The sequence below is a fragment of the Salmo trutta genome, chromosome 22 (genome assembly GCF_901001165.1).
Source record: "Salmo trutta chromosome 22, fSalTru1.1, whole genome shotgun sequence".
Lineage (NCBI taxonomy): Eukaryota > Metazoa > Chordata > Actinopteri > Salmoniformes > Salmonidae > Salmo > Salmo trutta.
The window spans coordinates 19,306,456-19,331,549 of NC_042978.1; the positions used below are offsets into that span (position 1 = coordinate 19,306,456).

General features: G+C 42.6%; 2 protein-coding genes across 7 annotated transcripts; both read left to right on the forward strand.

Moving 5' to 3' along the window:
• Window positions 1–1,514: 1,514 nt before the first annotated feature.
• On the forward strand, window positions 1,515–14,713 carry plin3 (perilipin 3). Of its 5 annotated transcripts, XM_029707090.1 has the most exons (9): window positions 2,290–2,459; window positions 3,423–3,625; window positions 10,000–10,104; window positions 10,404–10,599; window positions 10,723–10,802; window positions 10,941–11,217; window positions 13,044–13,390; window positions 13,511–13,729; window positions 13,914–14,713. In XM_029707090.1, exons 3-9 carry the CDS (start codon window positions 10,036–10,038, stop codon window positions 14,052–14,054), a joined length of 1,329 nt encoding a protein of 442 aa, XP_029562950.1. In that variant the 5' UTR covers window positions 2,290–2,459; window positions 3,423–3,625; window positions 10,000–10,035; the 3' UTR covers window positions 14,055–14,713. The 5 variants fall into 5 exon arrangements, with proteins under 5 accessions (XP_029562949.1, XP_029562948.1, XP_029562950.1 ...); XM_029707089.1 differs by lacking the exons at window positions 2,290–2,459; window positions 3,423–3,625 and adding an exon at window positions 1,515–1,797; XM_029707088.1 differs by lacking the exons at window positions 2,290–2,459; window positions 3,423–3,625 and adding an exon at window positions 1,515–1,725.
• Window positions 14,714–15,028: 315 nt separating this feature from the next.
• Window positions 15,029–24,864, forward strand: zgc:77486 (zf-A20 domain-containing protein). 2 transcript variants are annotated; one of them, XM_029707093.1, is made up of 6 exons: window positions 15,029–15,149; window positions 19,480–19,670; window positions 19,882–19,996; window positions 20,204–20,322; window positions 20,513–20,617; window positions 22,832–24,864. In XM_029707093.1, the coding sequence occupies exons 2-6, from the start codon at window positions 19,520–19,522 to the stop codon at window positions 22,978–22,980; spliced, it is 639 nt and encodes a 212-aa protein (XP_029562953.1). In that variant the 5' UTR covers window positions 15,029–15,149; window positions 19,480–19,519; the 3' UTR covers window positions 22,981–24,864. The 2 variants fall into 2 exon arrangements, with proteins under 2 accessions (XP_029562953.1, XP_029562952.1); XM_029707092.1 differs by having other exon boundaries at window positions 15,030–15,149; window positions 19,480–19,679.
• The last annotated feature ends 230 nt before the right edge of the window (window positions 24,865–25,094 follow it).

Below are 25,094 nucleotides of genomic sequence, written 5' to 3' on the forward strand. Positions count from 1 at the left end.
AGTTATATTAAGCCTCTTGCGAATTGAAGAAAATTCAGAAAACACAGAGAGACGAAAGCTAAAAAAAATTGGAAGCCTGGCTTCTCTTGGCATCCATGGATACACACCACTGCCAGCCAAACAGAGATACACATTGTTCTAGCGTTTAAAACAATAGGAAGAGCTTATATCATATGAACTCCACATGTCAGGGAATCATGAATATCCGTTTTATCTTCCTATGGACAATCCTCACTAGATGTATTTTATAGAGATAGCCTACATATGATTCCCATACATTTTATGTAAGCCTCACACTTGCATTTATAAATGCATCCACATGCTCTTCACTTTCATCGGCTTCATAGTGGATTTACTCTCTGTTCTAAAATATAAAAATGAACTTGTAGTTATAATTTGATAAAAAAGGATCCTCTCAATAAGTCTTCAATATGGGTGCCAAGCAGACTTGAAAGACCTTGCAGAGGTTCAGCCACATACAGTGAGTGAGGCTGCAGCACTTTGGCCTCTCTTTGTGGGTAAAGATTGCCCTCTTCAGGTGTAGCTACCCATTGCAGTTACACTGCATTACACAGAAATACAAAGCCACTCTTGCTGTAGTAATTATTACTTGCGTCACAGATAGAACAATGAGACAGATATTTCACCAGATGTATAAATGTGAAGCATCCGCTTGGCGTTTCACCTCACTACCAAATTTGGTAGGAAAATTATGAAAGGAGATGGATTTTGGCCGACATTCTGCAATTTTTCTCATCAATGAAACATTTGATCTCAATACAGTTTTCTGTTCCCATAACTAGAATCTGTTTTAAACAGCGTGGACTAAGTTTTGTAGACTTTGGCTTTTGCCAAAGTTTTAAAAAATCGCGTTGTTTTGGAGTGCAAAGACGAATTGAGTTATTGCACACGCGCATTTAACAGAGTAGGCGTTCCCTAACGGAAATATGCAAATGTTTACTAGAACAGGAAAATAGGACCTCGCTATTTCGTGCTTGGCTCTGCCCACCTCCTTACTTGTTCTGCCCACTATGACTCATTTGTTCCCATTGGAAACGATATGCTGTGGTCTATCTTGGTTTAGTTATACACATCTTTGCTCGAATTTTAATCACGGCAACCCAGAAGCAAAATATCACCTTAACTACTAGATTAGGTTCTAGGCATGGAAGAAGAGATGAGAAATACGAAACGTTGACTACCACGTCAGACTTTCCACGAGCGATTGTATTTATTTTGATTTACTTTAACCTTTATTTTATCAGGGAGTCATACTAAGATCACGGTCTTTTTTTACAGATGAGTGCTGAATTAAATACAATACTAAAAATACACACATCAGCATATAAATACAAAATATAAGCAGAAAGAAAAACACGGTCATAAAAACAAATACTTAAGTTACTTACTTATTTACTAAGATTACATGCTAATCAGAACTAGGAAAGCCGGACATTTCCGACTTACTAACTGGTTGTAGTTATACACGTGCCGCGTTCAACGATTAAGGAAGTCCGAGTTTCCTAGTTCCGACTAGTACATGAACGAGGCATTTAGCCTACCTGCAAATTGCGATTTCCGTCATTGGGGCAGGTTGAAAGCTGCTCATCAGGCATCAACATTAACCTAAATGTCGCAGGCGTAAAATAAACCGTCCCCATAGGCAATTAGCTTTCAAGACATAGGGTAACATATTTGGTTGGCCGATGTTCCTATTTATTGCAGGTAGGCTATAAAACATAAATTATATATACAGCTACTTTGCATAGAACAAAATACCATACAACGTGAAGTGAGGTAAGAACCACAACTGCAACTTTTGTAAACGTTGTAGGGTAACAGTTTATGGGTCTTCAAGATGTAAATTATTAAATATTGCCAGGTCTAAATCATTTATTGACCCTTAAACCAGATTTCATTGAAGATGTGAGGCACCTGATTGCATTGAAGGGTAGGCCTAATAATCACAACAGATGTTCTGTGATTTTACCAGGCTTTATGAATTCAGTAAAACTCACGTTTGTGTGACATTTTTCAACACCCGATGATGCAATGTGAGGTTGTGTTCCCCATCTATTTATAATCTAAATGTATTAGTCTATACCAATAATCAGTCTCATCATCAATTATGACATGAACACAACACTAACATAAATAGAAATCCACAGACATTATAGATGACGTTGGATATTCCAAAATATATAATCATACAGGCACAACTGGTTTCATGTAACCTAACTACATTCATTGGCAACTGTTGCGTATAGCTAGTTTCGTTTCAGTTTACAGTGATTGGTTAACTTTCAGGAACAATTTGACAACCCCGCCTTTGCTCTGCCCATGTTTTGCCAAGTGTGCTGTCAGGGCTTAGTCGGGACACGGCTGTCTGGGTTAAACTTCACAGCCAGGTCAACGGAGGACAGGAGCATGCCAAATATATTATTTTTATTATCAGCGAGGTCAGTGACTAAATTGACAACCTGTCTGGAAACTAATATTTAGAAAAGCATGCAGAGCTGTAACATGCGGTAACATTAGGATAACAACTTGTAACCTTCTAGCGTTGTCTTTGACCAGGCTTGCTAACAAACTCTACTGTTATTTTAGATGTCCGCCTAAGTGCCTGTTTAATATATATTTAGTTAGAAGTTAATCAAACTACTGTAGGCTAGTTGGTCACATCTACCGGAGAAGCTGTTCCTTTTACGGTACTGGGAAAATCCCTTTTGTGGGGTGAAGTTCGGCAAAACTATGGCCCAATTTTTCAAAACACTTTTAAAGATGGCTTATTTTCCAATTGTCATTAGGGCCCTCAGACCTCTTATTTGCTTCTTTGTGAAGTAGTATTTTTCATACGTTCACCTGTCATAGCTGTAAATGATTTGACTGGAATTGGAACGTTGTAGGCTGCTGGGACCACTAATTTATATGGCTGTGACCAAGTCTTTCTTCATACAGTCAGTCATTGCTTGCATACCAACTTACTGCCATCTAGGCCTGCTCTACTGGCTTCAGGGGTCACACACAGAGGGGTAAATCCATTTGAATTCATTCACATTTTGACAGAATTCCTTTTGATTTGAATGAAACCTCCCATACATATTTGTCCCTTGTAGAAGTGTTCAGAATTTGTATATAGATATTTTTTTTACCTGATATGGAAAAACATACAAGACAAAGTTGTTCAAGGTTGACCCATTTTTGGTGGGGTATATGCATTTTTGCATACCCCACCATCCATGTCGAGTTTAATATAATTTAAGGTGGTGTTACCAGGCTGCTTGCTGGTAGAAGGCTCCGCTACGCTATCCTCAGCATGGCCAAGTGCAGGCAGCTGCATCAGAATGCACATGTAGAACTCCCTAGTGGGGAACTCTGCTCATGTCCATGTAGTAGCATGTGTTTCCACCTTCTCTGGTCAGACAGCTGCTGGTAGTACTGCATGCACCTCTGCCAGTACTCCTCCTGGCTATAGCACCCTGGGTGACTGAATGAAGGGGCCTGCCATGGACCAGGAGAGGGGCCTGCTGTGGTCATGAGCTGGGGATGTCCAACTGCTTCCTTCCCCTACGTCAGAAACTGCCTTGAGTGGGCTCAGCAGAGGGCTGTTCTTGGGCTGCTGGAGGTAAGGCCTGGTAAGGCCTGGTCAGGAGCCTGAGGGAGGTTTACCGTTCCCAGGTAGGTCAGTGTCAAAGGCTCATCCGGCTGGACCTTCAGACCCTTTAGAGAGCTCAGACGACTGATGAGAGAGAGAGAGAGAGAGAGGAGGCATGTGGAAGATCCTTCATGATGACCACATATCGGATATGGGTGTCTGGATGGGTCTCCTTTACCTTTGGGGCCTGCTCTGAGGTGGGTGGCAGTTTGCCTGTCCCACAGAGGTTAGGGGATCCACCAGTGAGGCCTGGTGAACAGGGCCAGTACCAGAGCCACAGGGCTGGTTGCTGCCACAGTATTGGTTTGACCTGAAAATGACACATCCATGTGCAATAAAATAAACACTTACCTAGACAGTAGGGATTTCAAATTGCTTTGAAGATCTAAGATTTTGGTGACATCAGAATACGGTTTTCAACTGTCTTTGGCAATTGGCTATAGTGACATCCAAAGATTTTGTCATCAATAGCTAGGTTTCCATCCAATTGGTGACAGATTTCCATGCGAATATGAAAAAAATATGTGAATTTTTCCACCAGTGATGTTTCCACCAAATGGATTTGTTGTGGATAAAAATCAGTGTGTGAATGTAGTGCACACAAAATATACTTTTCACTTAAGTTTTCATGTACCAAACAAAAATCTAAAGTTCAATGTGTTTCCTTTGCATTTTCAACTGTACTGATAGATTTGTCACAAAAAATGTTGTGTTAACTGTTGGTCATACTCTGGTCTTGGCTCGTGCTCTCTAGCCAACAGCTTGCAGATACAGCGGGTAGGCTAGTCTACATGAGATTATTAAGAGTGAGAATATTTGTATTTGTCAAATGGCAGTCAAGCATCGATAATCATGTCACCAGAATAAGACCCTCAATATTTATTGGAAAGGAGCATCAAGATTACCGTGCACTTTAACCACTGTGAAGTCATCATTTAATCTGTATCCTCAAACTGCGTGGTTTCCCCGAGTCGCAGTAGAAGGACCACGCACCATAACATCACGTAACTCCAAGTTTACTTCGATATGATGGTTATTATACACTATATATACAAAAGTATGTGGACACCCGTTCAAATTAGAGGATTTGGCAATTTTAGCAACACCGTTGCTGATAGGCGTATAAAATCAAGCACACAGCCATGCAATCTTCATTGGCAGTAGAATGGCCTTACTGAAGAACTCGGTGACTTTCAACGTGGCACTGTCATAGGATGCCACCTTTCCAACAAGTCATTTTGTCAAATTTCTGCCCTGCTAGAGCTGCCCCGGTCAACTGTAAGTGATGTTACTGTGAAGTGGAAACGTCATGGAGCATAAATGGCTCAGCTGCGAAGTGGTAGGCCACACAAGCTCACAGAACGGGACCGCAGAGTGCTGTAGCGTGTAAAAATGGTCTGTTCTTGGTTGCAACACTCACTACCGAGTTCCAAACTGCCTCTGGAAGCAACATCAGCACAAGAACTGTTCGTCGGGAGCTTCATGAAATTGTTTTCCATGGCCGAGCAGCCGCACATAAGCCTAAGATCACCATGCGCAATGCCAAGCGTCGGCTGGGCTGGAGTGGTGTAAAGCTCGCTGCCATTGGACTCTGGAGCAGTGGAAACAAGTTCTCTGGAGTGATGAATCATGCTTCACCATCTGGCAGTCTGACGGACAAAGCTACCTTCCCAAATGCCTAGTGCCAACTGTAAAGTTTGGTGGAGGAGGAATAATGGTTTGGAGCCGTTTTTCATGTTTCGGGCTAGGCCCTTTAGATCCAGTGAATGGAAGTCCTAACGCTACAGCATACAATGACATTCTAGATCATTCCGTGCTTCCGACTTTGTGGCAACAGTTTGGGGAAGGCCCTTTACTGTTTAAGCATGACAATGCCCCCGTGCACAACCAGGTCCATACAGAAATAGTTTGTTGAGATCCGTTTGGAAGAACTTGACTGGCCTGCACTGAAACCTGACCTCAACCCCATCTAATAACTTGTCCCTGCAGTAATGTTCCAACGTCTAGTGGAAAGCCTTCCCAGAAGAGTGGAGGCTGTTATAGCAGCATAGGGGGGACCAACTCCATATTAATGCCCATGATTTTGGAATGAGATGTTCGACGAGCATGTGTCCACATACTTTTGGTTATGTAGTGTATCAATATTTGCGCATAAAGGCGTTTCCACTGCCATTTCTCGCATAATACATTTTACTGACACAAAAAGATGCCAACACGTCAAACTATCTGTCAGCGTTTATAAAATTGTACCGAAACTTCCAGTTTCCATCATAGCAGTTTTTTTTTACAGTATGACTTTACTCGTATAAAAATTGTGGATGGAAACGTGGTAATTGTATACCAATTACGTCTCAATGACACATCAATGACTTCTGCCATTCCACAATCCTAAGACTAGACAAAGCAACAGCATCACCTCCACAGAGGAATAAAATGGTCTTAGCATTATAGATGAAAGTAGATGGTCCTGCTGGAAGATCTCCCTGCCCCATCAATGGTACACACTGATCAATTACCTGAATGAATATATATATATATATATATATATATATATATAAAAACACATTTTTTTGAAAATTGGTAATTTGTGTACCAGCAAGTTAGGTATCAAATTTGTTACCGCCAAAACTGAGTTAAGAAATAAACAATAAGCGCATTCTTGGCCCAAACATACAATTGTTGTCATCCAATTTTACATTTGAATAACGATCACATTAAGAATTACCATGACATTAAGTTCTACAGGATTTAAATGTTCAATTGTGATGTCATCCAATTTACATTTTTGCCAACATTTTTCAGAATCTTCATAAAATAAAATTTTGCCAAGCATTTAGTTTAAGGTACTGAAAAATCACATGATCAAAATGCCACATCATTATTATAAAAACAAACATCAAATTGATGGCCTACATGAGTAACTTTGGTCTGCAGTGAACAGGGCTAGGGCCCAGACAAATGTGTAGTGGAGGAGCTCCTAGTGCTACTGTTTGTAATATTAGCAAGTATTGTAATCTGCCTCCATCATAATGATATACACCGCTCAAAAAAATAAAGGGAACACTTAAACAACACAATGTAACTCCAAGTCAATCACACTTCTGTGAAATCAAACTGTCCACTTAGGAAGCAACACTGATTGACAATACATTTCACATGCTGTTGTGCAAATGGAATAGAAAACAGGTGGAAATTATAGGCAATTAGCAAGACACCCCCAATAAAGGAGTGGTTCTGCAGGTGGGGACCACAGACCACTTCTCAGTTCCAATGCTTCCTGGCTGATGTTTTGGTCACTTTTGAATGCTGGCGGTGCTTTCACTCTAGTGGTAGCATGAGACGGAGTCTACAACCCACACAAGTGGCTCAGGTAGTGCAGCTCATCCAGGATGGCACATCAATGCGAGCTGTGGCAAGAAGGTTTGCTGTGTCTGTCAGCGTAGTGTCCAGAGCATGGAGGCGCTACCAGGAGACAGGCCAGTACATCAGGAGACGTGGAGGAGGCCGTAGGAGGGCAACAACCCAGCAGCAGGACCGCTACCTCCGCCTTTGTGCAAGGAGGAGCAGGAGAAGCACTGCCAGAGTCCTGCAAAATGACCTCCAGCAGGCCACAAATGTGCATGTGTCTGCTCAAACGGTCAGAAACAGACTCTATGAGGGTGGTATGAGGGCCCGACGTCCACAGGTGGGGGTTGTGCTTACAGCCCAACACCGTGCAGGACGTTTGGCATTTGCCAGAGAACACCAAGATTGGCAAAATCGCCACTGGCGCCCTGTGCTCTTCACAGATGAAAGGAGGTTCACACTGAGCACGTGACAGAGTCTGGAGATGCCGTGGAGAACGTTCTGCTGCCTGCAACATCCTCCAGTATGACCAGTTTGGCGGTGGGTCAGTCATGGTGTGGGGTGGCATTTCTTTGTGGGGCCGCACAGCCCTCCAAGTACTCGCCAGAGGTAGCCTGACTGCCATTAGGTACCGAGATGAGATCCTCAGACCCCTTGTGAGACCATCTGCTGGTGCGGTTGGCCCTGGGTTCCTCCTAATGCAAGACAATGCTAGACCTCATGTGGCTGGAGTGTGTCAGCAGTTCCTGCAAGAGGAAGGCATTGATGCTATGGACTGGCCCGCACGTTCCCCAGACCTGAATCTAATTGAGCACATCTGGGACATCATGTCTCGCTCCATCCACCAACGCCACGTTGCACCACAGACTGTCCAGGAGTTGGCGGATGCTTTACTCCAGGTCTGGGAGGAGATCCCTCAGGAGACCATCCGCCACCTCATCAGGAGCATGCCCAGGCGTTGTAGGGAGGTCATACAGGCACGTGGAGGCCACACACACTACTGAGCCTCATTTTGACTTGTTTTAATGACATTACATCAAAGTTGGATCAGCCTGTAGTGTGGTTTTCCACTTTAATTTTGAGTGTGACTCCAAATCCAGACCTCCATGGGTTGATAAATTGGATTTCCATTGATTATTTTTGTGTGATTTTGTTGTCAGCACATTCAACTATGTAAAGAAAAAAGTATTTAATAAGATTTTTTCTTTCATTCAGATCTAGGATGTGTTGTTTAAGTGTTCCCTTTATTTTTTTGAGCAGTATATTTTGGCTGTGGGAGACGTACTGTACCTTAATTGGAAACAGAAAGACTTCAATCATCCAAATCATATTTTATTGGTCGCATACATGTGTTTAGCAGATGTTATTGCAGGTGTAGCGAAATGCTTGTGCTTCTAGCTCCGGCAGTGCAGTAATATCTAACAGTTTCACACCATATACACGTAAATCTAAGTAAGGAATGGATTAAGTGTATGTATGTATGGTATGTATGTGTGTATATGTATACACACACACACGTCAGAGCAGCCTTGGACTAAGATACAGTGGCATAGTATAGAGTACAGTATATACCTATGAGATGGGTGATGCAATATTTACAAATAATTAAAGTGACTAAGATACCGTAGAATAGTATAGAGTACAATGTACACATGAGATGAGTAATGCAAGAAACAGAGACATTATTAAAGTGGTTAGTGTTTCATTTCTAAAAGTGGCCAGTGATTCCTAATCTTTGTATATAGGCAGCCGCCTCTGATGTGCTAGTGATGGCTGTTTAGCAGTCTGACGGCCTTGGGATGATAGCTGTTTTTCAGTCTCTCGGTTCCAGCTTTGATGCACCTGTACTGACCTCGCCTTCTGGGTGATAGCTGGGTGAACAGGCAGTGGCTCGGGTGGTTGATGTCCTTGATCTTTTTGGCCTTCCTATGGCATCGGGTGCTGTAGGTGTCCAGGATGGTGGGAAGTTTGCCCCCGGTAATGTGTTGGGCAGACCGCACCACCCTCTGGAGAGCTTTGCGGTTGTGGGCGGTGCAGTTGCCATACCAGGCGGTGATACAGGTTGACAGGATGCTCTCAATTATGCATCTGTAGAAGTTTTAGGTGTTAAGCCAAATTTCTTTAGCCTCCTGAGGTTGAAGAGGCGCTGTTGTGCCTTCTTCACCACACTGTCTGTGTGGGTGGACCATTTCAGTTTGTCAGTGATGTGTACGCCAAGGAACTTGAAGCTTTCCACCTTCTCCACTACGGTCCCATCGATGTGGATAGGGTGCTCCCTGTGCTGTTTCCTGAAGTCCACGATCATCTCCTTCGTTTTGTTGATGTTGAGTGAGAGATTATTTTCATGGCACCACTCTCCCAGAGCCCTCACCTCCTCCCTTTATGGCTGTCTCATCAGTGTTGGTAATCAAGCCTACTACTGTTGTGTCGTCTGCAAACTTGATGATTGAGTTGGAGCCATGCTTGGCCACGCAGTCATGGGTAAACAGGGAGTACATGAGGGGGCTGAGCACACACCCTTGTGGGGCCTCAGTGTTGAGGATCAGTGAAGAGGTGTTGTTTCCTACCTTCATCACCTGGAGGCGACCCGTCAGGAAGTCCAGGACCCAGTTGCACAGGGTAGGGTTCAGACCCAGGGCCTCGAGCTTGATGATGAGCTATGGTGTTGAATGCTGAGCTATAGTCAATGAACAGCATTCTTACATAGGTATGCCTCTTGTCCAGATGGGACAGGGCATCCTTGTTCAGTCCAACTTCTGTCTAGTGACGTGAATCATTCTATAATTCAGCCCTTTCCAGTTCCATCCCGGCTGTATCCTGTTGCATGACAAATGAAGCAGACATGACTGGGTTGTCTACAAACGGATAGATGGAGGGACAACACAATAAATCCCCTCACTGCTGTTCAGCTGCATAATAATATCTGTCTTATGAAGCAAGTAAAAGTTCTGTCTCATAAACCATGTAATTTGAGGTGAATCTTCTCTTTTTCATGTCAGAAATTTTGAGAAACATCCTTAAACACATCCTGCACAATGGCCGACAGCGGGAAGACTAATGAGCCCAGTACAGCCCCAGCACAGCCAACTAATGGACACCAGCAGGTGAGGAGCACCATGACTACGACATTAGTTTACCATACAACACAGCTCTGATGAAGGGTTTGATACACAAATAACATTGAAACCAGCATTCAGTATTTCACTCAAGTGGATAAATTGGAAATATGCAAGCACTCAAGTATAATATGTGCATGTACACCAAAAAACTCCAGGTGCAGATTGAGTGATCAGTACAAATCAAACAAAAATATGCAACATGCAATTGCTGAAATTGGCAACACAAAGGCTGTTTCCCCTCTACTAACTCAGGCTAAATACTAACCATTGTGTTTTGTTTCCAGAGTGTTGTGTCCCGTGTGGGCAGCATCCCCCTGGTGAGCTCTGCGTGTGGTGTAGTGTCCAACGCCTACAGCAGCACTAAGGACAGCGTGCCCCTGCTGAAGGGGTTCATGGAGGCTGCCGAGAGCGGGGTGCGCACTCTTGGGGCAGCTGCCACAACCGGCTCCAAGCCACTCCTGGACAGACTGGAGCCACAGAGTGAGTTCTGCTGCGTAGTGACCACAGACGGACATCACAAAAAAAATTATATATATATATATTTATTTATTTATTTTAGTGGATAACTTTTTTTATTCGGAGTTAATGAATGATTTGTTGCAGTTTCTGTGGTGAATCATTATGCTATGATGGGACTGGACAAGATGGAAAAACTACAAATCCTCCAGCAGCCAGCTGATAAGGTGAGTCTCCAAATCTAGTGTTGACTAGTCAACAATGCTTCCTCATGCATCCAATTCAACTGAAGTCCCCAAGAAAACACTTTACTTGATGTAATACCTTGTATATTCATAACAGGTTTTTAATTGTTTCTCCCTCAGCTAGTTTCAGATACAATAGGCATGATGTACCAGTCTGTGAGCGGGACAAAGGAGGCCATGACTGGGGCTGTAACCGGGGCCAAGGAAGCCATGACTGGGGCTGTAATGTCGGCAGTGTGCGGGGGTGTGGAGATGACCCAAGCAGCAGCCAGTGGATTGTTCAGCTCATTCATGGTGACCGGTGTGGGCCAGATGGTCAGCAGTGGGGTGGGCCTGGCCCTCAGCCACTCTGAGAACTGGGTGGACCATAACCTGCCTCTCAGCGACAGAGAGCTGGGTCAGTATGAATGAGAAAATGAACTAATAACCTCTGAATTGACTGTACTTAAATGGAATTGAACCCATCCCTGGTGTGGGTGCTGCTGAGTCAGGTCTAGAGCTGCAAGATGGTTAATTTATGTGTAGCTATGTACAGTTGAAGTTGGAAGTTTACATACACTTAGGTTGGAGTCATTAAAACTCGTTTTTCAACCACTCCACAAATTTCTTGTTAAACTATAGTTCTGGCAAGTTGGTAAGGACATCTACTTTGTGCATGACGCAAGTAATTCTTCCAACAACTGTTTTAGACAGATTATTTCACTTATAATTCACTGTATCACAATTCCAGTGGGTCAGAAGTTTACATACACAAAGTTGACTGTGCCTTTAAACAGCTTGGAAAATTCCAGAAAATGATGTCATGGCTTTAGAAGGTTCTGATAGGCTAATTGACATAATTTCAGTCAAATGGAGGTGTACCTGTGGATGTATTTCAAGCCCTACCTTCAAACTTTGTGCCTCTTTGCTTGACATCATGGGAAAATCAAAAGAAATCAGCCAAGACCACAGAAAAAAAATTGTAGACCTCCACAAGTCTGGTTCATTCTTGGGAGCAATTTCCAAACGCCTAAAGGTACAACGTTCATCTGTACAAACAATAGTACGAATAATTAGTATAAACACCATGGGACCACGCAGCCGGCATACCGCTCAGGAAGGAGATGCGTTCTGTCTCCTAGAGATTAACATACTTTGCTGTGAAAAGTGCAAGTCAATCCTAGAACAACAGCAAAGGACCTTGTGAAGCCACAGTAAAACGAGTCCTATATCGACATAACCTGAAAGGCCGCTCAGCAAGGAAGAAGCCACTGCTCCAAACCCGCCATAAAAAAATCCAGACTACAGTTTGCAACTGTACATGGGGACGAAGATTGTACTTTTTGGAGAAATGTCCTCTGGTCTGATGAAACAAAAATATAATTTTTGGGCCATGATGACCATCGTTATGTTTGGAGGAATAAGGGGGAGGCTTGCAAGCCGAAGAACACCATCCCAACTGTGAAGCACGGGGTGGCAGCATCATGTTGTGGGGTGCTTTGCTGCAGGAAGGACTGGTGCACTTCACAAAATAGATGGCATGTTGAGGAAGGAAAATATGTGGATATGTTGAAGCAACATCAAGACATCAGTCAGGAAGTTAAAGCTTGGTCTGAAATGGGTCTTCCAAATGGACAATGACCCCAAGTATACTTCTAAAGTTGTGGCAAAATGGCTTAAGGACAACAATGTCAAGGTATTGGAGTGGCCATCACAAAGCCCTGACCTCAATCCTATAGAACATTTGTGGGCAGAACTGAAAAAGCGTGTGCGAGCAAGGAGGCCTACAAACCTGACTCAGTTACTCCAGCTCTGTCAGGAGGAATGGGCCAAAATTCATCCAACTTATTGTGGGAAGCTTGTGGTAGGCTACCCAAAACCGTTTGACCCAAGTTAAACAATTTAAAGGCAATGCTACCAAATACTAATTGAGTGTATGTAAACTTCTGACCCACTGGGAATGTGATGAAAGAAATAAAAGCTGAAATAAATATTTCTCTACTATTACTGACATTTCACAGTCCTGAAATAAAGTGGTGATCCTAACTGACCTAAGACAGGGAATTTTTCCCCAGGATTAAAAGTCAGAAATTGTGAAAGTGAGTTTAAATGTATTTGGCTAAGGTGTAATGTAAACTTCCTACTTCAACTGTATATGTAGACAAGGCGACACTAAAATCCATGGCTCTGATCTCAGACCGTGAATTATTGTTTATAGATTATCGTTATTTTTTCCGCATACAGCTGCTTTGGCGGAGCCTGCAACAGGTGAGGTGGCTCCTGCACCAGTGGTGGGCTCTAGCTACTTTGTCCGTCTGGGCAAGCTGTCCTCCAAGGTGCAGGAGCGGGCCCTGGAGCAGTCCCTGGTGAGAGCCCGATACGCCAGAGATGCCACATACGCAACTTTGACACAGATCACCAGCACCCTGGACCTGCTGGAGAAAGCCCGCTCCACCCTGGCCACTGCCAACCACCAGCTGGGAGGGGCACCAGAGCAGCTGCTGCAGCGCTGGAAGGAGTGGCAGGAGAAACAGCCTAAAGATGGAGGGGTAGATATGGGGGAGGTGGATGTTCCCAAAGACCAGACTGAGGTAGGGAGTCCTGCGTTAGTATTTTCTGTCCAAGTAGCCATGTGAATGAATGTACTTGGAACTTTATAAACACTGTATTATAGTTTCCACAGATGACTGTAAATGCCTATGTTTGTGTAGCTGTTGGAGTGGCGAACCCTCTCGATGGTGCGTGGTCTCAGTGACCAGTTGCGGTCTGCATGCTCTGGGGTGGTGTCCAGCGCCCAGGGCTTACCTGGTGCTGTCCAGGACCAGCTGTCAAACGCACGGAAAGCGGCTGAAGAACTGCACTCCTCCCTGGGCAACACTAGCACCCTCACACGCCCCCTCCTGGAGCAGACCCGTCACCATCTAACACAGGTATACCAAACTCTGTTGCTCCATTTCTCCTGTGTGCATTCATTATGAATACACCAGCTGCTGGTTTCTCATTATTTATTCAGTTTCAATATTTCAACCAACACATTGTATGTACATCATCAGCTCAGAGTGATTCATAATTATCTGTTATTTGTGTTGATTGACACATTTTAAATGTTCACAGGTGCGACAGTCTCTGGATGGTGTCGTAGAGTATCTGCTCAATAACACTCCTCTCAACTGGCTGGTGGGACCCTTTGCACCTCAGATCACAGAGAAAGGGGAGGGTGGGCGGGCTGCGGATAAGGGGGGCCCTCAGAACTAGGATTAGAGGAGGACCGAGAGGTTGAAGTAGATTACTCCAAAAAGGCTTGTGCTTTTCATCTCCGAGGCCTGGCATGCCTGCATCTTTTTGTACAGTGCGGTAAATGTGCTTTCTAAGAACTTACTGCCCGCATCCATAAGATATCCTGATTTTTTTTTTTTTTGTATTTATTATTATTTTACTTTATTTAACTAGGTAAGTCAGTTAAGAACAATTTGTTATTTATAATGGCGGCCTAGGAACTGTCTTGTTTAGGGGCAGAACATTTTTTTTTTTTTACCTTGTCAGCTCGGGGATTCGATCTAGCAACCTTTCGGTTACTGGCCCAACGCTCTAAGCACTAGGCTACCTGACGGTAACATATGGAAATCACAATGCTGTGTTATAAGGGGAATCTACAACATAAAACTGCCATATTTGGGGTCTAGATCACACTCCAATCTGTGAATGTTGAGAAACGATTTAAAAACACATAGTAATTTTGTTTCTGTAACTGTATGAAATGCAGTATAAACTTCACATGCAACTGATCTTTAGTCCTCTCAAATTTACAAATTGGTGTGACATTTGTCTGTCCTCTGCTGTATGTGTAAGCTCCAGCAGGGTCTTGGTGTTTGAGTACTGATACAGTAGGCTAAATAAAGTCATTTTGGCTCTGGTCCTGGGCTTCCATTCAATTATTTTAGTTATATAGGATTTCATTTACCTGCATCTTTCACTCATTATAGTTCATACTGCCTAGTGAATATTTAGAATTAATTAGGTTGTACTTTGCTGTCATTTTTCTTTATTCCTTTAACTCAAACATGTTTCCAAGAACCTGTAACTTATTATAACCCTGTTGTCATTGCTGATATTGACAACAATGTTCAATGTCACAAGACTCATTAACAAGCATTTTGGTTATATCATGCTTATTTCTATGTTATTGTATTTGGCAGATGTGAGAAAAATAAGGCTTACAATGACGTCACGGTCGTTGTTTCGAATGTCGGGAGCTAGCGCTCGTTAAGAGGCCGCGCGCACAGAAGGGAACGGTTATTACTACATTCTGGAGAGCAAGGTCGTCGACATCTGCAGCACTAAGTATTTCAGGTACTGTTTTGCTGTCGCAAATAATGGGAAGGTTTCGTTAATGTAAACCGATTCGATGCATTCTCTGACTAGCTTAGAGCTTCATGATAGCTAGCCAGCTAACGCAACGTTCGTTTTTATCCACTTGATTTAAGCGAAAGTCGTGTTTATATTTGCAAGGTAATCCGTCTAATTCATTTCAGACATTACCCAGGTAAGCTAGAACATAAATTACTTCGCTTGTCCTTGTTTTCAATCAGCTAACGTTAGCAGGTCTCTAGGGCAGGCTAAAGTTATTTGTTGGCTGGCGTCGTTATGAGCTGAGAGGAAGGAATTGTTTTGAGCCAAACCCGACCTGGGTTAATGACAGTCAGCTGTAGTTACTAATTTAGCTAGCTAGTTAATTTTACCAGCCAGAGCTATTTTTATTATCGTCAGTATATGGCAAGAAGTCTAGCTAGCTAACTAGTTGGCAAGATAATGTAGACATTTTGTTTTCAATTTTGCTTGTCTGAGACCTAGTTATGGACCGCTCAACTCGGTCTATGGAGGAAGTGTTGAGTTTTGATAACTGGTCGCCGGAAGTCACCATCAGTCGATTCTTGTAAAAATGTCAATTCTAAAGACGCTTACCTGTACCTATGTTTGTTCTGTAGAACTGCAGTCCTTCCGCGGTGTGCTGAAATTCATACTTTTAATAAACGTAGCGAATTCAACCACCGACTTTTTTTCTCATTTGTTTTGTTCATACAATGTAAACAGATTCAATTGGCACATTACAGTATGGAACGCCGTTTGGGTCTTTGCGTGTCAAAGATACACGTCAAATAACAGAATTTGACATGTTAAATAACACCGTTTAATTGTAAAATGTTGTGTAGGACCACAACTTCTGGGGTAGAGGGTTGGCTTTAGCTTGGTACCTAGCTAGCACCAATACAACCAGCCTGAAAACAATGACCAGTAGAAACTGCTGTCATCTTCATTATTCTTAGAAATGATTTAGGAATCCTTGTAAGTATTGTTGTGCACTAATAGAACTTCAGTTCATGAAAATGAATAGATAGCCAGCTACTAAACCGTGTTGCCCAAAGCTAACCTTATAAGCAGACAGTTTGCTTCATGAGGCTCAACCAGACTGGGTTAATGGTTGTGAATGTAGCCACAATAAGGATTAGGCACACTAGTGGAATTTGCTGTTTCGCTTCAAAATAAAAGTACCTCTTTGAAAGTGATGAAGGTTAGAATTGGTGGACTCATGCCATATTTGGAATACTGTTAAACAAGGTTGGAATGTGAATCAATGAAATTGTATGTCTACTCGGTGACACCCACAGAACACAACTGAAGACTTTACACAAATATAAGAGCTACGACACTAATAGCGGGACTGTGAAATCACCTCCCCAGTCAGCCTATTGTGTGTTGACATTCATATTGAACTGTACAGCTTTACCTAAGGATTGGATATCAGTCTACTCAATAACCAGTGTATTCCCCCCCCCCCCCCCCCCCCCCCCCCCCCCCCCCCCCCCCCCCCCCCCCCCCCCCCCCCCCCCCCCCCCCCCATGTCCTGTTATCAGACTAAAACATCCACGCGGTATTGTTTGTTTTCTGGAATAGTGTTCAATACATATAGGTTGACAATAAATGTGGCTCATTTCAGTTGAGTCCCACAATAAGGGCTACGTTGTGTTCTCTGGGTGTCACTGAGTAGACTGGTACCCCATGTCATTGATCCACCCTCCATAGGTAAGGCTGTACAGTGAAATAAGTATGGCCCCAATGCAATTCTACAGTCTAATACATCCAGTGTGATTTCAACAGATTTTTGTCAAATTAACAAATTATTCTGTATTTTATATAACAGTCCAACCTCGTTTAGCACGATCTATTCAATTATGGCATAGTTCTATTTGTATTCATTTGCATCACTTTCAATGACACTTATTTTGAAGGCTAACCGCAAAGTCCACTATTGTGGCTAATCCTTATTGTGGCTAGCTTCACATAGATGGGTCTGACCACCATTAAGAACTGTCTTTTACATTAGGGTTATTTTAGATGACACCTAGCTATATAGTTAGCTAACAATAGCTACTGAAACGGTGTCGTTTTTTGGAAAGAACATTGTTTCATCCATGAGCTAGCAAGCTTCTTTATTTTTTTTAATGAACAGCACTGTAGGTGCCCGAAACAACTTTACCAGCATCATAGCATATGAATCGTTGTGACATATGAAATATGAGTGGTTGTGTAATCAATGTGTAATATCTACGTAAAAAATGTATGAACTTGTTAAATTGTGTATTCAGGTCCTGATTGGTCAACAAGCTTATGTGACAGGTCAAATAGTGGTAATTGATACGTATCTTTTTTGACACAGACACAAATGAGGGAAAAGTCGGTTGTATTCGATACAAGATGAATAGGGGTATTGCGATATGTACAGTGCATTCGGAAAGTATTCAGACCCCTTCCCCTTCTCCACATTTTGTTACGTTCCAGCCTTATTCTCAAATTGGTGAAATTAAAATGTTCCTCATCAATCTACACACAATATCCCATAATGACGAAGCGAAAACAGGGTTTTATAATTTTGTGCAAATGTCTTAAATACAAAAACGGAAATACCATATTTACATAAGTATTCAGACCCTTCACTATGAGACTTGATATTGAGCTCAGGTGCATCCTGTTTCCTTTGATCATCCTTGAGCTGTTTCTACAATATGATTGGAATCCACCTGTGGTAAATTCAATTGATTGGATATGATTTGTAAAGGCACACACCTGTCTATATAAGGTCCCACAGTTAACGGTGCATGTCAGAACAAAAACCAAGCCATGAGGTCGAAGGAATTGTCCGTAGAGCACCAAGACAGGATTGTGTCGGGGCACAGATCTGGGGAAGGGTACCAAAACATTTCTGCAGCATTGAAGGTCCCCAAGAACACAGTGGCCTCCATCATTCTTAAATGGAAGAAGTTTGGAACCACCAGGACTTTTCCTAGGGCTGGCCACCCAGCCAAACTGAGCAATCAGAGGAGAAGGGCCTTGGTCAGGCAGGTGACCAAGAACCCAATGGTCGCTCTGAAAGCTCCAGAGTTCCTCTGTGGAGATGGGAGAACCTTCCAAAAGGACAACCATCTCTGCAACACTCCAGCAATTAGGTCTTTATGGTAGAGTGGCCAGACGGAAGCCACTCCTCAGTAAAAGTCACAACAGTCCGCTTGGAGCTTGCCAAAAGGCACCTAAAACAAGATTCTCTGGTCTGATGAAACCAAGATTGAACTATTTGTCCTGAATGCCAAGCGTCATGTCTTTGGGAACCATGGCACCATCCCTACAGTGAAGCATGGTGGTGGCAGCATCATGCTGTGGGGATCTTTTTCAGCGGCAGGGACTGGGAGACTAGTCAGGATCAAGTGGAAAGATGAACAGAGCAAAGTACAGAGATCCTTAATGAAAACCAGCTCCAGAGTGCTCAGGACCTCAGACTGGGCGCGAAGGTTCACCTTCCAACAGGACAACGACCCTAAGCACAAAGCCGGACCAAGCAGGAGTGGCTTCGGGACAAGTCTCAATGACCGTGAGTGGCCTGGACTTGAATCCGATCGAACATCTCTGGAGAGACCTGACAGAACTTGAGAGGATCTGCAGATAAGAATGGGAGAAACTCCCCAAATATAGGCGTGCCAAGCTTGTAGCGTCAGACTCAAGGCTGTAATCGTTGCCAAAGTTGCTTCAACAAAGTACTGAGTAAAGGGTCTGAATACTTTTGTAAATGTGATAGTTCTGGGGCAGGGGGGGTTATACATTTGCAAAAAATATCTAAAAGCCTGTTTGCTTTGTCATTATGGGGTATTGTGTGTAGATTGAAAAGAAAAATAATTGAATCAATTTTAGAATAAGGCTGTAACATAACAAAATGGAAAAAGTTAAAGGTTCTGAATTCTTTCCGAATGCACTGTAGCCACTAATTTTCCCACTGTCAATGATATCTGACCATTCAAGTGAAGTGAATACGTTGATTTTGTGTTTTGAAAGCTACTGTATGTTATGGGTGTCAAATTCTAAACCTAATTTAACAGAGTAAGTACAGCCTCTGGATTGGGTAGCCTCCCTGCTAGTAACAAGAAACGCTATTTGTATTGTATCTAACAAATTGATCACTCATGACCAATACTGTCAAGATCATCTCTAATAAACTAAACCATTTATCAATCATTCGTACCTACTCCTAGCAGAACCACTCAACTGGTCTCCAAGCTCTTTTAGCCCGTTTTGTTAAGAATGTTCATGTAAACAAATGGCCACTAGTTTGACTAACTCTTCAACCTCATTTCAGGAATATCCTGTCCCCCTCCCCCCTCCCTTTGTCAGAGAGCATGGCTCAGGAGACCAATCAGACGCAAGTGCCAATGCTTTGCACTATGGGCTGCGGTTTCTATGGTAATCCCCGCACCAACGGCATGTGCTCCGTCTGCTACAAGGAACACCTGCAGAGACAACAGGGTGTGGGCTGTTCCAGCCCCCCAGGTGAGAAAGGTAGGAAGATGGGAGAGGGACACAAAATGGGGGGGGCTGGAGAAGGAGGTAGCAATCACTACCAAAACCTTGGCATTATAAAGCAACAGTGATTTATCAGTTTGTGAAACACTTTTTTTTGTTTGTTCATTTGAAGCCATCATTCAACATAAGTAAAAGGTCATTCATAGTCACAAACAATAAACATGTGGTTTGTCTACAGGCTCGGTTGCTTCATCGCCAGTGGGGTCCCCGGGAGCAGCTGGTGTGTCGGTGAAGCGCAAGACAGCGGAACCCAGCGCGGAAGGGGTCACTCCGCCCGAGGAAAGGACATCCAGGTATGCTGACAGAGAATCAGCTTGTCTCTGCAAACAAACACACAGACTGCTAAATGGAATCCATTCAATTGACAGTAAGCTGTTGCTCAAGAGGCTTTGGTTTATCATTGTGTTTGAGTTCCCTAGTCTTCCTCCTGGGCTGAATATTGGATTATGGTTTCAGTTGATCAACTCATTATTGGTCTGAGTGTGTATGTGTGTCTTTAGTCCCAGCTCCCCCAGCCCAGTAACCCAGCAAATGACAGCCATGAGTATCTCCCAGGATACTGGAGCCACTGACTCAGACCAGGCTAATGGGGAAGAGGAGGGGACATCCAAAAACACAGGTTAGAACAACTGGGGGGGGGGGGGGAACTCAATACTTTCTTGGTTTCCAAACTCTTTTCCATGTCTATATCATCAGTAACGTTATATGGCATGCCTCCTGCCTTGTCTTGTAATACATAACTACACTGCAGCAACAGTCTTATATGGGTATCTATGTTTGAAGTTCAGTCAGATGTTGTATTTTAACAGAGCCGGTGGGGGAGGCAGCCCAGACCTTGTCTGATGGTGATCAGACCCCTGACAAAAATAAGAAGAACCGATGCTTCACCTGTCGGAAGAAAGTGGGCCTCACGGGTAAGACTGAAGAGGGTTTTAAGCCAGCTGGACACTACATGTTTTTAGTCTGATCTACAGGCTCCTGATTGGCTCCTGGCACATTTTTCAAATTGGAGTAGGACTTAGAGCTGCAGCTTGTAAAAGTGTAAGCACATACTTGATTTGCGGTTGATTGCTGTAATAGGCTCCCGTGTACTTGCGCATTCCCAATAATTTAACATGTTGAATATATTCTACCTCAAATCGACCATTGTCGCGAAGTGTGAACAATGCTCAGAGCAGATGTGAGGCATTTCTCACCATCAGCCAATAGCAGCTACTCGGGGCAATAAATTGTTCTCTTCACCTACATTACAAGTTCATCTCTAACCATGTTTCGTCCAACCTTTTTTATACAAGTAAAGTACATGTTGGATAAAAATAATGTTATGACAGCCCTGATGGAAACGTAACATTTTTTGCTGAACTTTGCAAAAGTCAACAAAACAAAATACGCTAGACAAGGTGGGATCTTTTTGTCGGTAAAATGAATTCTGCCAGAAATGCCGGTGGAAACACTTTTTTATGAGCAATTATTGATATAACCATCATATTGAAGTAAAGGTGGAGTCACGCAATGTCATGTTGTGGTCCCCCACTACGACTCACCAGGAAAGCATGCCGTTTATTAGGAGGCTACAAATAAAATAAGTGATGAACTTCACAGGGTGGTGAAAGTGCAAGGTGATGAGCTGGATGTTCCTTTTCAATAAATATCAAGGGTCTTATTCTGATGACATGATCATCGATGCTTGGCTGCCGTTTGACAAATAAAAATCTTGCTCTTTTGTCGATAATAATCTCATGTAGGCTATACGTGCGCTCTAGCCAGTAGCGCACAGATACAACTAGAGTGCACGTGCCAAGACCCGAGAGGGCACGCTATATAATGCAAATTTTTGGGGGGAGAAAACCATAAGTAGAAATAAATGTGATGGAAACCCATTTAACTTGTATTTTTTTTATTCGATACAAGGGAATTTATGTGTACTACGTCATCACTCACAGCCTTATAATAGTATAGACATCAACTATGAAATAACACATATGGAATCAAGTATCAAAATATATTTTGAGATTCTTCGAAGTAGCCACCCTTTGCCTTGATAACAACTTTGCACACTCTTGGCATTCTCTCAACCAGCTTCATGTGGTAGTCACCGGGAATGCATTTAAATTAACAGTCGTGCCTTGTTAATTTGTGGAATGTATTTCCTTCATGCGTTTGAGCCAATCAGTTGTGTTGAGTCATGGATGGGGTGGTCTACAGAAGATAGCCCTATTTGGTAAAAGACCAAGTAATGGCAAGAACAGCTCAAATAAGCTAAGAGAAATGACAGTCATCATTACTTTGATACATGAAGGTCAGTCAGTTCGGAACATTTCAATATCTTTCAAAGTTTCTTCATGTGCAGTTGCAAAAACCATGAAGTGCTATGATGAAATTGGCTCTCACGAGGACCGCCACAGCAAAGGAAGACCCAGAGTTACCTCTGCTGCAGAGGATAAGTTCATTAGAGTTAACTGCACCTCAGATTGCAGCCCAAATAAATGCTTAACCGAGAAAAGCAGCCAACAAGTGCTCAGCATATGTGGGAACTCCTTCAAGACTGTTGGAAAAGCATTCTTCATGAAGCGGGTTGAGAGAATGCTAAGAGTGTGCAAAGCTGTCAAGGCAAAGGGTAGATACTTTGAAGAATCTAAAATAGAAAACATTATTTTGATTTGTTAAAAAAAAGGGTTACTACATGATTCTGTATGTTATTTCATAGTTTTGATGTCTTCACTATTTTACAATGTAGAAAATGGGGAAAAAAATTAAGAACCCTTGAATGAGTAGGTGTGTCCAAACCTTTGATTGGTACTGTATTTCCACACTAAGGTTTGAATAATACTGTGAAAATTGTTATAATGCCCTTTTTAGTGTAAGAGCTGATTGAAAAGACCGCCTGAAGTTTCAGCCTGTTTTGGTGGGAGCGAGTTTTGGCCTTCCATGTTGACATCACCGTGTGGTAAATTAGTCAATAGACCAATAAAGAATTCCAAACCGCTCTACCAGTAACAGCTCATGTTCAGTTTTCCCCTTTCTACTCAAACCACTCCCAGACAGTCCTACCAAAATACTTGCTTGAGAAATTGCTCTTAGTTAAGAAGCCATTTTAATTTAACTTTGTCCATCTCCTCACTCACTAGGCTTCGCTTGTCGCTGTGGTAACCTGTTCTGCGCCGTTCACCGCTACTCTGACAAACATGACTGTCCCTACGACTATCGAGGTGCTGCCGCGGCACGCATACGCAAGGAGAACCCTATCGTGGTGGCTGAGAAGATCCAGAAGTTATGAGGACTGAGTAGAAAAATCTCTGACGTGCAAATTGTGGAACAATGGCGGCATGGAATAATACCAGATAAAATTGTATCATGGTAGGATGGGGTGGCGGAGTCACAGCCCCTGCCCAGCCACTTCCTTTATTAACATCTCCCTCTCTCCTAGAGTGACCGCTTGAGTGTGAATGCCTCTGGTGAGATGGTCTGTGTGTGTGTGGGCATTAGAAGTCTACTGTGGGGCGGGAAGACATTTCATTTTTACCCTTTTTATTGTTTCTTAACTTGGGGGGACTTGAGTTAATTTTTATATTACCCCCGTGTGGTGGTTAAAATGAGCCAGAAGTAACATGTTTAAGAGCATGCTACATCTCCGATAAGGACATCAGGAGGTCAAGTTCAGATCATCCTGTGAGTTTCTGTGTTTCAGCAATATCTTTTGAGGGCTTCAGATTAATTGACTCCCAGAGAAAAACCCTTGTTCAGTTTCTGTCAAATGGGCCTTTTTGTTGTAACTTTTCTTTCCCTTCTGACCCTTAGGTGAATAGTTTACAACATGGCAACATTTTTTCAAGAAATGTTCTTTGACTTACTGATATTGGGTGCATGAAAGAGCCTCGATATATGAGTGATTGAGATTTGTTTTTATGAGTGTATGACATCAGAAGATCTATATTAATATATTGTTAGCTTGAATTGTGATTGCATTCTATTTTTTTTTAATATATATAATTTGGTTGGTTTGTACTGGAGGATTGGCAGCATGTCAGAAAATAATTTGATTTGTACTTAACCTTTTCAATTATATTTTAGCATTTCCATCTGATTTATGTAACCATTTGAAAAATATAACTTCTGATATGTGATGGAGTGGAGTCCTGTTAATATGTTCAGATTAGGACCGTGCAGAAAATTCCATTATTATGGAATCAAAGGACAACAATTAAGGTTTCAACTGCAGAGCATAAGACATTGAATGTGCAAGTTAACTTACTCAGTTTTCTTCAGCATCCGGGTCTTTATAGTTTAGCTTGATCTCTCTCTGCAGGTTGGCTACAGAGAATAAAACATGTTCTGCCAGTCCAGGCAGGACATAATGTAGTGTTCTCCTTGAACGCCCTCTTCTGTTCCATAAAGCCAACACAGTGAGCCACCTTGTTCCCTAACCACCAGCAGACCACTGATATATGCTGAATGATAACAGAACTGGTTGGCAATTAGTCCAAATATTAGTGTGTGTAATAATGTTTTCATAACTACCCTAAAAGAACTGCCGTGGCACTGCTTTCTTTTCCTTGTATTTTCTTTCACCCACAGGTAATTCCTGTGTCTTCGAACAGGGGGTGGAATTTAGTCAAAGGGCTAAAATCACCCTGGATGGCATTTATTCTCAACGGTGTAATTCTAGGTTGCTTTCCTGTTCCTCCTGACTGCCCACATTCGGTGAATCAATAGACAGCCAAACACAACCCTTAGTACCAGTACTTTGGACATGTCTCAATCCTCAGCAAGGGCCTTCGTGTCCCTGTGGTTGTTTTCAGGATTGGTCACACTAGTTGGTTCCAAATAATTAGTGTCCGTTTTGCATTTTTAGGTGAATCAAACATTGATTTCCGATTCTTCATGCTTTTTTTTGTTTCATAACACAGCGAATGTCATTGAGAAAGATTGTGTGGAAAAAAGCAGGTGCTGAAAAACATCAAGTGTGACACTTGGCAAAACAACGATGCCCTTTTGAGAGAAAGTCTGAACTGAATGAGCTTTCTTATATGAACAGGAAATAATCGGGACTTGACGCCAGGCACCACAGGTTGAAATGACATTTTTTGCATCTACTGATTGAGATTTGTTGGTATTTTTGGTCCATTATTTGTATTTTCACAAAGTAAACAATTTCAAACTTGCTGAAAATGTATAATTTCTTTAGTTTGTCATACTACTGACATCAATTGTTATACATTTTAACCACTGTAAAATGGACATGCATCATTAATTTCAAAGCCCATTTCATAGAGATTTACAAACTGGACTACATTTAGCAACTTATTTTCAAGAGCTGGTGATTGGGTCTGAGTAGACTTTTGGCGTTTGGTAGTCCTAATTCAGTCTTTGCCTTTTAACTGTCATTTCCCG